Raw genomic sequence first — 15643 nt, 5'->3', positions numbered from 1 at the left:
CATACACATACTACACTCCCCTACACAGACATACACATACTACACTCCCCTACACAGACATACACATACTACACTCCCCTACACAGACATACACATACTACACTCCCCTACACAGACATACACATACTACACTCCCCAACACATACACATACTACACTCCCCTACACAGACATACACATACTACACTCCCCTACACAGACATACACATACTACACTCCCCTACACACACATACACATACTACACTCCCCTACACACACATACACATACTACACTCCCCTACACAGACATACACATACTACACTCCCCTACACAGACATACACATACTACACTCCCACACATACACATACTACACTCCCCAACACATATTCGTTTGCCTTGTTCGGGTTGAATGTAGACACAGTAGTCGCTTCTGTATATATTTATTGAGTGAGGCAAACAGGTGTATAACTGGCCAGCCGAGGTCCACCTACTCTGGGTCTGTGAGGATAACTGAGGCTGCTGGGAGCATGCTTGATGCTCCTCTGTCTGGCATGACGTCAGAGGCCTACTTGCCTGTGATTGGTTACATTTCAACTGACAGAATTTTGAGTATAACACCGCTCGGACACGCTACCAAGTCGACGTCCCTTGTCGACAAGCTCTGGCTAGCTATATAGTTACAATGATACTGAAAGGACCTCGGTGGCATACAATAATGGCTTACATGTGAAATTTGCATAATAAAACATTGAAAGAAGATCAGGTGTGCGTAATACAAACAACTCGGCATATATGCACCAAAAAAAAAAAATTCATCATAATAGGTGAAAATCATGGTAACAATGCTTTGATTAAATCAGAGTATTAAGAACATGTGTATGTCTACTGATCAGATATGAACAATACAACCCAAGGTATTGCCTAAACAAAATTATTAACATGTGTCAATGGCATGTGCTTGAAAACCATACAAAATTAAACAATTATTACATTAATAGAACAAAGTTCTGACCTAACAACCACAATTGAATTTCAAGATAGATAATTTTTTTTTTTTTTCTCTTTTTTTTTTTTTTTTTTCGAAATATACAATATATTTACAAGACCAATGTACAATATATATAATGTGCAATATATTTACAAGCATATACAAGACCTGGATCAAGAAGACTAACATCTGCGTGATAGCAGTCAGGATTCACTGGCCACAATGTGGTTGCTAGAACAATAATAACTCTTATGACAAGCACTGTAAAAATACAAATGGTAGTAGACTTGACAATGGCATCTAATTCATAACAAAATAAAGTTGAGAAAAACTATACATTATATATAATGGTAATAATAAGACACATGTGGTAGAAATACTGCAATTGAGTTTTTTTTTTTTTTTTTTTTTTTTTCAAAACAAACAGAATAACTACAGAGTGCAATCAATTATAAATTCTGCGGATATCTACACCTAGCTCATCCAGAGCACTATACAACTCTGGCTCTGACTGAAGGTCCGGAACAGATGAAACTTCATGTGACAAACTATCATCTTGAGAGATATCCTCGTTAACATCTAGCCAATGGACGTGTGGTGAGTGCACGGTTGAAACGAGAGGTCTAGATCTAAGATTATAATTGCTAGTATGGGGTTGCTGAACATCCAGTGGTCTGTCAACCACAGGAGGTGGTGTCCGAGTAGGAGTATCTGTCTGGGTAAGTTCATTGTCATCTTCCTCATCAGTCTCGTCAACAGTCATTTTAGCTAACTTCATGTGGTCTAAATGTTCATTTATATATTCTCCTGTTAACAAGTTCTTAAGTCTGTATTTGTTACCTTTAATAAGCTCGATTACCTTATATGGACCCAAAAATTTCTTAGTTAACTTGTACATAGGACCAGACCTGTGTTGGTTAAGTATCATTACTACAGATCCAATAGTTATTTTATTGGGTTTAGCTCGTGCATTCCTTGCTAGAGTGAACTCGGCTGTTGCTTTGGACAGTTGTTCTCGTATTTTCTTGAATACTAATTGCATTTGTCTACGCTTCACTTGAACAAAATCATCTACGTTATATAAGGGAGTAGGAGGTACGTTAATCAATTCATTAGGGAGGATCTTATCTGTACCATAAAGAATAGCGTGAGGTGTGTCACCAGTAGAAACATTAATTGAAGAATTTATAGCACACTGAATTAAGGGTATAAAATCATCCCAATTGTTGTTATCAAAATTCAACGTGACTCTCAAGGCATCTAACACTTTCCTGTTAGTACGTTCAGCTAGTCCATTACTTGCCGGATGGTAAGGCATAATGCTACATTTTTTGATGTTATATAAATCACACAAGCTAGTTAGAATACTATTACTGAATTCCGGACCATTATCTGAAAGGATTACTTTAGGCATACTATATCTACAAATTATTTGGTCATGGAATGCGCTGGCTATGGTTTCTGCTGTTTTGTTCGGGATAGGAACTAGTTCGCAAAACCGTGAAAAATTATCGACCATTACAAGCAAATGTTTGTTCCCTTTCTCTGTTTCCGCAAAATTTGTCAATAAGTCCATCGATATTCGTTCCCAAGGAGCTTTAGTTGCTGGGTACACCTGAATTGGATTAGGTCCTGAAACATGTCCCTTGTGCTGTAAACAAGTTAAACATCTGTCAACATAATGAGCAATCTCCTTAGCCATTTTTGGCCAAAAATATTTCAATCGACCTTGTTGGAGTGTACGATCCTTTCCTGGATGTGCACTTGCAGGAGCATCATGGATAATTTTTAACACAGTTGGTACCAAGACAGCTGGAACAACTAACTGACAACATTTCCTCGGGGCTGTCCCTAGCTTTACTACTCTACACAGTAAATTGTCCAACATAACTAGTTCTTTCAATGGTACTGGCGGTTTATGAATCGGGCGAGTGTCTTGCTTAGTCAAAAATTTAATGACGGGTGCCCATATGGGGTCTTGTCTTTGTTCCGTTTCTACTACTGTAGCATCTAATGCTGGGTAATTTAACTGAATCGCAGCTACGTGTCGAGAAAACGCATCCGCTACAACATTTTGCTTTCCTGGAATATATCCAAATGTGGGATTGAATTCTTGAATTGTGAGCAAATATCTAGCAAACTTTCCAACTGGATTCTTATTTTTGAACAAGGGAATTAATGGTTGGTGATCTGTAAGAACATGAACTGGGTAATTATAAATTGTATCCTTGAAATGTTTAAGTGCCCAAACAACTGCCAAGGCTTCTCGTTCTGTTGCACTATAATTTTTCTCTTCTTTTGGATAATGTGCGGCTAGCATAAGCTATTGCGTGATCTCTGTGACCTTCTGTTTGAAGTAATGCAGCACCTAGACCTATGTCACTAGCATCTGTAACCAACGTAAAAGGTTTAGAAAAATCTGGATACCTAAGGACAGGTGACGAAATCAAGGCTGCTTTGAGTTTTTTGAATGACTGATCCTGGGCCTCTCCCCAAACAAAGGGTTCATCTTTTCTTTGCAACTTGTAAAGCGGAGCGGCTATAATAGAGAATCCAGCAATAAATGAACGATAAAATCCTACAAGACCTGTGAACTGTCTTACGGCTTCTGCGGTACGAGGTGTTGGAAAATCACGGGCAGCAATAATTTTTGATTCATTCAATGTAATACCTGAAGGTGTAACTGTATGACCTAGGAAATTAATCTTTTGCTTTAAAAATGAACATTTTGCAAGCTTTATTTTTAAATTAGCTTCAGCGAGCTTTGCAAGTACTTTTTCAAGGTTCTGGAAATGAGTCTGAACATCTTGCGACATGATTATGAGATCATCAAGGTAAACTAGAAGCGTACTTCCTATCAATCTACGAAATAGATTTGTCATGAGCCGTGAAAAGGTTATTGGACTACTACGCAAACCAAACGGCATTCTTTTGAAATGAAAATGACCATTGGGAGTACTAAAGGCTGTCAATTGTTTACTTTCCTCATCAAGGGGGATTTGCCAGAATCCCTGCAACAAATCTAACGTTGAGAATACTTTGTTTCGACCAATACTTTGCAACAAATCATTGAGAACTGGAAGTGGGAAACGATCAGGTATTGTTACTCTGTTAAGCTTGCGATAATCGATTACAGGTCTCCACGTCCCATCTCGCTTTGGTACAAGAATCAATGGAGCGTTCCATGGCGAATTACTCGATTCAATTACATCACTCTGTAACATTTCTTCTACAAGTCTATCTGCTTCTGCTCTCTGAGAATGGGGAAGACGGTAAGCTGGTACATAAATAGGCGTAGTTCCTTGTTCAAGGGGAATTTTATGTGTAATGAGAGGAGTGAGACCTAATTTTTCTCCTGGTAGAGCAACAACAGCTCTATTCTTGTTCAAAATTTCCAAAAGCTGAGCCACAGAGTCAGGAAAATCAGTAGGACTGAGGTGTTGCGCTTGCACCTCTGGCTGAGATCCCTGTTCTCCTGGTGTGAGTGTACAAACAGTATGATCCATGGAGACATCATCCACAACTCGCACCGGTAACGAGTAATGGGCAAAATCTACAACATGGGTACCAGACTGGAGATGGATATCGGCATTACTTGTGTTCGCGATAAAAAGTGAGACAGTACCATCCTGCACTGTGTGCCAGGAGGGTTCAACAAATGTACCATTCACTTTACATGTTTCACTTTCCGCAATCACATCCGACAACTCAGGCACTCCCTGAACCTTAACTCTTATTCTGGTGAGAGAATGAGGGTGTAACACAGTGTCAGTAGCCGTGGAACCACTGACTTCAGAGATGGAAGCTGCCAGGCGAGCGAGACAACGAGAATCCGTTAGGGCGTCCCCTTCCAGAAAGTCCCGATACTCATTCTCCTTAACAACTGCACAACTACTATGCTTCAATCGAGTGCCTGTTTTCTCGGGTATGCTACCACGACAATGATCTGACAAACCTACGCTTGCAAGGCGGGTGTCAACAAAATTAACGTAATCTGATTGAAGATTGAACTCGTGGCCCTGTCGATACATGCTACACAAGGGTATGACATGGTCTTTGATACTTATGTTCCAACGATGGGGAAACAATGCAATATTTTCATCAATCATGGTGTACAGACCTAAGAGAATGTCTCCAGGAAAATGAATAATGTCAACAACTAAACATGTTATAGACAATGTGACATCATTGAACTTGAGTGGGAGGTCAATTTCACCCTGAACTTTTACTTTATTTCCTGAAATACCACTTAGAAAAGGTATGTGTGACTGTTTTAAAATAGTAGGGTGCTTACTTTCAATGTCTCTAAGAGCTGAGGGCTTGACAATATTAATTTTTGCACCTGAGTCAAGAAAAACTTTTAAAACTCTACCATGTACAATGGCTGATACAAGGGGACCATCACTTGAGACTGGACAAGTTACTATTTTTGACTTATGTTGTCTGGGATATCTGCGTCTTGTTTGTGTCAAATTTACTGTGGATCCGTCAACATCTACAACTGGTCTAGAGTCAGTGTCCTCCTCTGTCAAGTGTCCAAATCTATTTTGGGTAGCTACTGAATACACAGGGAGGGCACTAGGATTGGCTAGCTTGAATTGGTTAGCGGATGGCCTTGGGGGTTTCCCGACGACATGGAGTGAACATTCTGAGCTCCAGCATTCTGTGACTGAGCATTATAATTTGAAGTTGCATTATAGCTGGGCTGGGAGTTGTAATTACGAGAGTTCTGATAATGTCTTGGACGCTGTGAGCCTCGCCAAGACTGACCATGGGAGTTACGAGGTGGAGATGTCCTTTGCCTAGCTCTACAATCCGCAGTGTGGTGACCAACTTGTTTATGGTACGTGCAATATGGAAGCCTAGAATGATTAGATTGATGAGGGGGCCGAGAGAATTGTCTAGGAGGTGATGATCTAGGGGCGGACCAACAGTCCCTTGCAAGGTGGTTACTCTTACCACAATGCCAACATGAGGGAGTGGATGGTTGTGGACTATGGCGTTTCGGCATTTTATGAGGCGGCGAATTTGACTGGGGGCTACGAGCATGGGTACGCTTCTGCGACCAAGAGTTTTGAGAATTTGTGGGAGGATGCTGAGAACTTGTAACTACATTTACAGCATCAGAGGGTGGCAACAGTTGAGCACTTCGGGGAGCTAGTTTATCGGTGGCATTGTTAATAGCCTCAAACACTTCACCAATTTCATGTTTAACACCAAAATTTTGTTGCTCAACGATTGGTTTTGTATGCTCGGGGGCAAAATGCATTAAAGTACCAAATGCTATCATTTTAGCCATAGCCTCAGGGGACAGATTATTGTCTTTATCTAACCAAGTCGAATTATTCATAGCAGAAACTAAGGCATACAGATACTGATCGAGACGGCTAGTAAACGCATTAAACGATTCACCAGGCTGCATGGTGGCATTGGCAATTTTCTTGACTAACCTATATGGGTCAAGGTCTCCTTTATTAACAAAGCGACGGCGAAAGAAATCCTTAAATTCAGGCCAAGACTGGAGGCTAACAATGGCTTTCTCATCAACAACAAAACGTGCATCACCTTTGGTTGTGTCCACGGCTGACCGTGCAATTGCTAAGTATTCGGCATCAGTAGGCTTAGAAAAACGTGCAACTGTTTTCGCTTCAACCTTACTAAACCATGATTCTAATAAACGCGATTCCCCAGCAAAAAGAGGAATAGCCATTTCCTGAGCTGATCTCTGGCCATTGGGACAAGCAACTGTTCCCATTGATTCTGAAGGGGTTTCAACAGTGGTAGGCATTGTCACAGCCGTGGAAGTAATATTTGAACGCAGATTATAATTAAGTGCACCTGGCATCAGAAATAGTATACACAAAAATAAACACAAAAAATATCAACTTGGCTAAAGTAAAAATGGCAGAAATAAAATTATTAAATTGGGCTAGGCAAGAAAATAATCAAGAACAAGCAATTGTAAACTAAATTTAGCAATCTTTCATTAAAAAAAATGACTGGAATTAGATGTATGTAAATTAATTAAACCAGACTAAGCACAGCAATTTAGAATAAAAACTGGGAAATGCAATTGCAAAATTTCATTAAAAAGATTCAACACAACAAGTGGCAATGCAAGAAATATGGATGTAGCACATAAACTGGACACAGGAATGTATATAACTCCTATGGTAAAAGTTTAAATTAAAATGCTTAAAGGATAAATTTCAAGTTAGGTCTGGAGAAATATAAAAAAAATTTCTATGTTCTATTGTCTATGGAAATCTCAAAAACAAATTTCTTTTATGCAAAATAAACTGCTAGAACAATTATTTCTTACTTCTCTCACCTTTGAATTCAGTAATGACACTAGTAACAATTAATGAATAATGGAATCATATGCAGGGAATATTGAAATGTCTCAGAGAAACTGTGGGCCTCTGGAGTACTAAACCGGCTCCAATATTTAACAAGTCACTGAATGGTTAATTCACAGGATATTATGGGAATTATTACATAAGTCACTTTTTAACACTTGGCACGTTGTTCTCAACTAGCAATTACTTATCTCAGGGTTGTAATTTATGAGGATCACCAGTAGCCAAAGTAGGAGAAGCGTCGTGAAGATCGGAAGAGGCCCATGTGAGGCGTGTTTACAAACTGGATGCGACGGCAGCGCTCCTGGCGGCGGTGGCGCGAGACTCAGGGACCCCACACTGTTCACGCTAGAAGCACGAAGATAAATTCTGACGACGACAATATTGCGACGATGGAATAACCAGTTGATACTTGCGACGATGGCTGACGACGATTGCAGTAGCTTGCACCCTCACGAAGCTTGATACTGTCAGCTTGGGTGGCGGTGGTGGTGGTGGTGGGTGCACTAGGTGGTTCCCACGTGGTGGCGCGAGGTTCAAAAATGGCTGGCGCGGGAAGCTTCCTTCCTCCTCACTGATGAGTGAGCGTTCTCACAGGAAAATATTGACCCTTACTTCTAAAACGTTAGCCTGGAGTAGTGGTTGATGGCAGGACCCCGGTCTGGCACAATATTTGATGCGTGGGTGGCAGGATGGCGGCTTATGGCGGTGGCGGTGGCGGCGGTTTTGGCTGGAACACGAGGCGATGCTGGGTACTTGAACTTTTCTTTCCAGAAAAAAATTTCTGGATCCCACTGCTGCTACCAGTATTCGTTTGCCTTGTTCGGGTTGAATGTAGACACAGTAGTCGCTTCTGTATATATTTATTGAGTGAGGCAAACAGGTGTATAACTGGCCAGCCGAGGTCCACCTACTCTGGGTCTGTGAGGATAACTGAGGCTGCTGGGAGCATGCTTGATGCTCCTCTGTCTGGCATGACGTCAGAGGCCTACTTGCCTGTGATTGGTTACATTTCAACTGACAGAATTTTGAGTATAACACACATACACATACTACACTCCCCAACACATACACATACTACACTCCCCAACACATACACATACTACACTCCCCAACACATACACATACTACACTCCCCAACACATACACATACTACACTTCCCAACACATACACATACTACACTCCCCAACACATACACATACTACACTCCCCAACACATACACATACTACACTCCCCAACACACACATACACATACTACACTCCCCAACACACACATACACATACTACACTCCCCAACACATACACATACTACACTCCCCTACACACACATACACATACTACACTCCCCTACACATACTACACTCCCCTACACAGACATACACATACTACACTCCCCTACACAGACATACACATACTACACTCCCCTACACAGACATACACATACTACACTCCCCTACACAGACATACACATACTACACTCCCCTACACAGACATACACATACTACACTCCCCTACACACACATACTACACTCCCAACTCCACAGAAACTACCACACTCCCCAGTACCACTATCAAAACTGGACGAACCATTGCCAGACCAGGAGACCCTGGGTCAGGGTGAAGAGGAGGGAGAACTACCAAAACCCTTCAGAAGTGACACGCAATATGGAAAATCATTCATATTCGCAAACATACAAGGCCTAAGGTGAAAATAAAGAAATAAAGTTAAGTTCATAAATGGCCTTCTAGTAGAGTCAAACTCAATACTTGGGGCGTTTTCGGAAACTCAAATGAAAGATTATATGAATAGTGAAATCTGGATTTCAAATTATATTTTTTATAGATGTGATAGAGAAACTACGTCAAATGGAAGAGTAGGTCTGTATATTAAAAAGGATCTGGTATGCACAAAGCTACTGAACTGAACCAATGAGGCGGTAGAGGTACTTGGAATCAAGGTAGAAAAAATGAACCTAATTATTATTCTAATATATAAACTGCCAGATACAACGGTTGAGGAATTCACAGAGCAGAAGCACAAAAGAGAGAACATCCTTGATAACCTAGCAAACCCAGATCTAGATATGATCTTCCTTGGAGACTTCAATCTACCAAGTCTAAGATGAAGAACGACAAATAATATCATAGCAGGGAACCAACCTAGAAATAATCAACCACATGTAAGAGAACTTTTGAGATTGTGACAAATTCTCGCTCAATCGACAGATTACAGAACCAACTAGGAACGAAAACATACTAGACCTGATATTTACCAACAATGATGAACTAATCAGACACATTACAATCTTAGATAATACTATACTCAGACCATAAGTTCACTGAAGTGCAAATTAACATTAATAACGGTAGTAGATCCAAGAGAACCAAGAAGTGAAAAGGGTTATTCAATCAATTCAATTTCAGTAATAAGAGGATCGGCTGGGAAAAAATAAATATAGACCTTGCAAACATTTAATGGGATACAGTCTTAAGCAACAAAACTCCCACATAGGGAATAGCTCAACTGACAGCTGGTCCCCGTGGTCTTTCTCCTACCAGCATAACCAGCGGTGGGAAATGGCTCTGGCAAGGTTACATATTAGCCATACACGTTTAACTCACAGGTACTTAATGGAGCGCCGCCCTGCTCCTTTTGTCCAAACTGCATTGTCACTCTTACGGTCATGCATATCCTTGTTGAATGTCCTAACTTCAGGATGTGCGTGTGTCTTGCTTCCTGACGGTCACTTACGGTCACCTGTCCTTCAACAGAATCATTGGTGAATCGGATACCTTTGAGGATGATCGCCTTATGCGCTTTTGTTCTTGTATTGGCATCATTCATGATACTTAGCACCTTTTGAATATCCCGCACATTTGACGGTGCTACATAGCCTCCCAGGCTTGATGCATTCTATTGATAATTACTTACTTCAACTGACAGCTGAAGCATACAAGATCTGTTTAAAGCATGTGCCCCTGAGGAGGGCTAGAAAGATGACCACTCCAGAAAGAGAACGCAGACGACTGTACAAGAGAAGAGAAAACAACGGAAATGCTTAAACAGACACGTTCATCACAAGAAAGGAAAATAAATACAAACAGGGAGATCAAAGAAATAGAGCAAACGTTGAAGTGATCATGCGAGTCTGAGGAAATGGAATTGGAACAGAGAGCTATACAAGAGATAGTAAAATCCTAATTTTTTTTCACAAATGCAAAATCAAAATCCTCAACCAGTATTGGACCTTTAATTACAAATGAAGGTACATATACAGAGGACAACAAAGAAATTAGTGAAATTCTAAGAAGCCAGTATGAGGTTATGTTTAGCACACCAATAAACAACATGAAAGTTGAAGATCCAGACAGCTTCTTTATGAATGACATCCAAGCTGCAGATAATATAACGGATATTAACACGAACTCGTAAGACTTTGAAAGAGAACTTGACAACATGCCCATGCACTCGGCCCCTGGTCCTGACTCATGGAATTCAATATTCATAAAGAAATGTAAAGTACCAGTAGCATGAGTGCTCAGTGTGATATGGAGAAAGAGCCTGGATACAGGGGGAGACACCAGCAGCACTTAAGTCTTCAAATATAGCTCTTTTGTACATGGGAGGTCATCTTGGTTATCTTGAGATGATTTCGGGGCTTTTTAGTGTCCCCGCGGCCCGGTCCTCGACCAGGCCTCCACCCCCAGGAAGCAGCCTATGACAGCTGACTAACACCCAGGTACCTATTTTACTGTTAGGTAACAGGAGCATAGGGTGAAAGAAACTCTGCCCATTGTTTCTCGCCGGCGCCCGGGATCGAACCCAGGACCACAGGATCACAAGTCCAGCGTGCTGTCCGCTCGGCCGACCGGCTCCCAAAGTAGGTAGGGAGGTAGTAAAGCTTGGACAAAAAATTATAGACCAGTTGCACTAACATCACACATAATAGAAGTACCCGTAGTACTCAGGTAGTTTATAAAAGAGTGATTAGGAATCAAATTTAGTTTTATGGAAAATAATGAACTGCACAACCCAGGACAATATGGATTGAGAGCGGGAAGATCCTGTCCCACCGTGAGGTTACTTTGAGGTGGTTTAAGGGCTTAGCGTTCCCGCGGCCCGGTTGTCGACCAGGCCTCCTGGTTGCTGGACTGGTCAACCAGGCTGTTGGATGCGGCTGCTCGCAACCTGACGTATGAATCACAGCCTTGTTGATCAGGTGTCCTTGGGAGGTGTTTATCAAGTTATCTCTTGAACACTGTGAAGGGTCGGCCAGTTATGCCCCTTGTGTGTAGTGGAAGCGTGTTGAACAGCCTTGTTGATCAGGTGTCCTTGGGAGGTGTTTATCAAGTTATCTCTTGAACACTGTGAAGGGTCGGCCAGTTATGCCCCTTGTGTGTAGTGGAAGCGTGTTGAACAGTCTTGGGCCTCTGATGTTGATCCTTTGTATGTCTCTCATTTGTATGTCATAGTTCTCTCTCTGAGTACCTAATGCACCTCTGACTTTCAATGGGGGTATTCTGCACATCCTGCCATGCCTCCTAGTCTCGTGTGGTGTTATTTCTGTGTGCAGGTTTGGGACCAGCCCCTCTACTATTTTCCACGTGTAAATTATGATGCATCTCTCCCGCCTGCGCTCAAGAGAATACAGATTTAGGCATTTTAGTTGGTCCCAATAGTTTAGATGTTTTACCGAGTGGATTCTATCAGTAAAGGATCTCTGCACGTTCTCCAGGTCAGCAATTTTTCCAGCTTTGAAAGGGGCTGTCATTGTGCAGCAGTATTCCACTCTAAGAGAGCACTTGCGTCTTGAAAAGTATCATCATCGGTATAGCATCTCTAGTGTGAAAGGTTCTTGTTATCCAACCTGTCATTTTCCTTGCAGTTGTGACGACTACTTTATTGTGGTCTTTACAGGTAAGGTCTTCCGACATAAGTACACCCAAATCCTGTCAGTCACAGTTACTCAACCACTATGACAAAATAACAGAAGTCTTAGAAGAAAAGCAAGATGCAGATGTTGTATACACAGACTTTGCAAATGCATTCGACAAATGTGACCATGGAGTGATAGCCCACAAAATGAGATCAATAGGAATAACGGGTAAAGTGGGGCGTTGGATTTTCAACTTTGTCAAACACGACTTAGAGAGTTACGGTCAATCAAATAAGATCAAGCCGAAGTGCAGTGAAAAGCTCTGTACCCCAGGAACTAACAAATGCCCAGAGACCTGAAAGCTGCAATATTAAAAGCTATGACAACTTTTGTAATAATAGGAATTTTATGGTTGTATGGTCAGCACAGTAACCGGACCAGGCAATGTGATGTAGTCATTGCGCGAATTCGCCTTGGCTATACACACATCTGGCAGGTTAGTGAGGCTGAGCCACTACCAGAATACTCAGATTGTAAACTCTGTCATAAACCTTTAATGCATTCACTAGAACACTATATTGTTGAATGAGAAACCGTAAAAGATGTTATACCTCCTGGCCTCTTGTACCACCAACTGTGTAACTATTTCATTGAATCTGGTGTATTGGACGACATCCTAACAATTTATCCAAAATTTGCTTGTCCATTTTAAAGAATGAAGAACAATTTTATATTTAAGCTGCATCACTTATGAACCCATCCCTGCCCTTGTGTGGCAGTGTACAATAGAAAGTTGATTTCACATATTCATACATCGAAACATTGATTGTAACCATGATATATATATGTGCTTCAGCCTACAGATTAGACCTATTGTCTTGTATATGACCCCCTGCCCTGCGTGACAGTGAATACCAGCATTATCCTCACTTATTTAGAATTAATTGAAATTCTCAGATTAGGCAAAATTGTAATTAAGTTTTGTCAATAAAGATGTTAATAATAATAATAATAAGTTCCAGGCAAGGCCCACGGTGGTCCAAGCTTAACCGTGGGCCAAGTTTGTCTTGTGATAACTTGTTGTTGTTTAAGATTCGCTACTTGGAAAAAAAGTTCCAAGCAGCACGGGGTATGGTGAGCCCGTAGCTTGTGATAACATCTACTTGTGGCCCGTAGTACTCAGGGTACACCAACTACAACCCAGGTGGCTCGGCACTGCTTCCAGGAACTAGTCAAATTGTCTCTTAAACACCTCATTCTTTGGGAAATATTGTAGGTATGACAAGTTACGAGAGTCCACATATTTGTGTCAACTGAATCCCGACTCGTTTGGGGTAAATTGTTCATTTTGTTCTTATTTAACAATAGTGATGAATAACAGCATATGGTTAAGCCAGAAATTGATAAAGGTCGTTAATAGAATGGCACCGTGTAGTGACCTGCTATACAGGGTCATTCTGTACAGGGTCATTCTGTACAGGGTCATTCTGTACAGGGTCATTCTGTACAGGGTCATTCTGTACAGGGTCATTCTATACAGGGTCATTCTATACAGGGCCGTTCTTCACTGTGTCACTGACTTCTTGTTCCTCTTCCACAGGTCAATGCGGCTACCGGCACCAACTTCGTAGCATGGTAAGTCTTGAAGACCAGCTCGCAGGGATCCTCTTGTAAGGTGGGGACTGGGCGGTGAGGTTCGGGGTTAATTGGAGGGGGTTTGGAGGTGAAGTCGTGGTTAGGTGGAGGTTACACTCCTCACCTTGCCATTCGTCCACCCCAAATCCTCGACAATACCTGCTCCAGATGTGTGTATGTAGTACATAACCATCCTGTGGGAGGTAGTGTACCCCCCCATAACTATCCTGTGGGTGGTAGTGTACCCCCATAACCATCCTGTGGGTGGTAGTGTACCCCCCCATAACCATCCTGAGGGTGGTAGTGTACCCCCCCCCCATAACCATCCTGAGGGTGATAGTGCACCCCCCCCCCCATAACCATCCTGTGGGTGATAGTGCACCCCCCCATAACCATCCTGTGGGTGGTAGTGCACCCCCCCCCCCCATAACCATCCTGTGGGTGGTAGTGTACCCCCCCTCCCCCCATAACCATCCTGTGGGTGGTAGTGCACCCCATAACCATCCTGTGGGTGGTAGTGCACCCCATAACCATCCTGTGGGTGGTAGTGCACCCCACGCCCTATATTTTTAACAGAACGCCACCAGTTTTTACATATTAACTAATTGTAAAATATTTTCACTTAAAACACTTTAATTCTTAGCTGCCACCACCTTTACTCTCACTGAAAATTAATTACCTTCAATACAGGTAATTTTGTATTGAATTAATTTACCTTTGACTAGCAGTGTAGGGTACCAGTTCCCTGCTGGCTTGGAGATATTAATTACCCTAGGTGCCAGGGAACTTTAATTGAACTAAAGTCTAATGCAACTTACCCCTCCTCTCAGCACCTATACAGGTATAGGAAATAGAGTACCGAGAACTCTTACTGTTTACTGATATTCAAATAATACGCTCCTCTTTTCCCTAATTACTCCTTATTGTCTTGGAGGGAGGTAGTTTAACATTTACCTGAGATCGGCAACGAACCAAGAGAGGTGCCGCCAAGAGTGTGCTTGAACCTGGCTGCCTTGTGTTATGGTAGACAGGAGTGAAGTGATACACACTAGATAATGACTTACAATTAAGCTGCAGACGAGGAGTCACAATAACGTGGCTGAAATATGTTGACCAAATCACACACTAGAAAGTGAAGGGACGACGACGTTTTGGTCCGTCCTGGACCATTCTCAAGTCGATTGTGGACCATTCACAATCGACTTGAGAATGGTCCAGGACGGACCGAAACGTCGTCGTCCCTTAACTTTAAAGTGTTGTTTGGTCTACATTTAAGCTCATTCTATTTAGCGCTGAAATCCTATGCTAACTTTTCCCTAACAAGGCAAATAGGTTCCCACGATCGATGCTCGTGGGAACATGGGAACATGGGAACAGGTACTCACGCAATATACAGATTTGATAAAATCCACGGGCTTGGGTGTCACTCCATGTGACGCCTAGTCTCTCTGCAGCGCCCTCTCAAAAAACCCCACAAATCCGTCCCAGTTAAGGACCAACTCAGACGAATTTAAAATCCATCTTCTCTAGCTCTCGTGCCCTGTTCCCCCCCCCCCCCTCTAATCAGAACTCGATTAGCCTACGAAAACCTTTTGAAGCAGCATCAGAGGTGAGTATGTGGAGCTCTACCTTACTCCCTCTGGTTCAGTGGAACTCGTCAGCAATAACCTTTCCTCCCTCACACACTTTGGCTAAACTCAGAACACCCCCAGAGTCTCCCAGTCTCTCCGGCCACCCTTCAGGCCTCACCTTGCGTCACTCTGAGCTGTGTAGATACAGGATGAGCTCGCCTTGGCGGGGA

The 15643-nt window shown here is 42.1% G+C and overlaps 1 protein-coding gene across 2 annotated transcripts in view; it reads left to right on the top strand.

Annotated features, from left to right (window-relative positions):
- The window catches only part of LOC123763029 (uncharacterized), a 133427-nt gene that overhangs the window by 64236 nt on the left and 53548 nt on the right, over positions 1–15643 (top strand). For both annotated transcript variants that reach the window (XM_045749975.2, XM_069302193.1), the window contains one exon: positions 13808–13842. In XM_045749975.2, the coding sequence (XP_045605931.2) occupies positions 13840–13842 (3 nt within the window). In that variant the 5' untranslated portion in view covers positions 13808–13839. The remainder of the gene's footprint in view (positions 1–13807; positions 13843–15643) is intronic.

This window comes from Procambarus clarkii, chromosome 47 (assembly GCF_040958095.1).
Source record: "Procambarus clarkii isolate CNS0578487 chromosome 47, FALCON_Pclarkii_2.0, whole genome shotgun sequence".
In the NCBI taxonomy this organism is placed as follows: Eukaryota; Metazoa; Arthropoda; class Malacostraca; order Decapoda; family Cambaridae; genus Procambarus; species Procambarus clarkii.
Note: the sequence above shows the minus strand (reverse complement) of the source record. Positions and strands in the feature narration are given on the sequence as shown.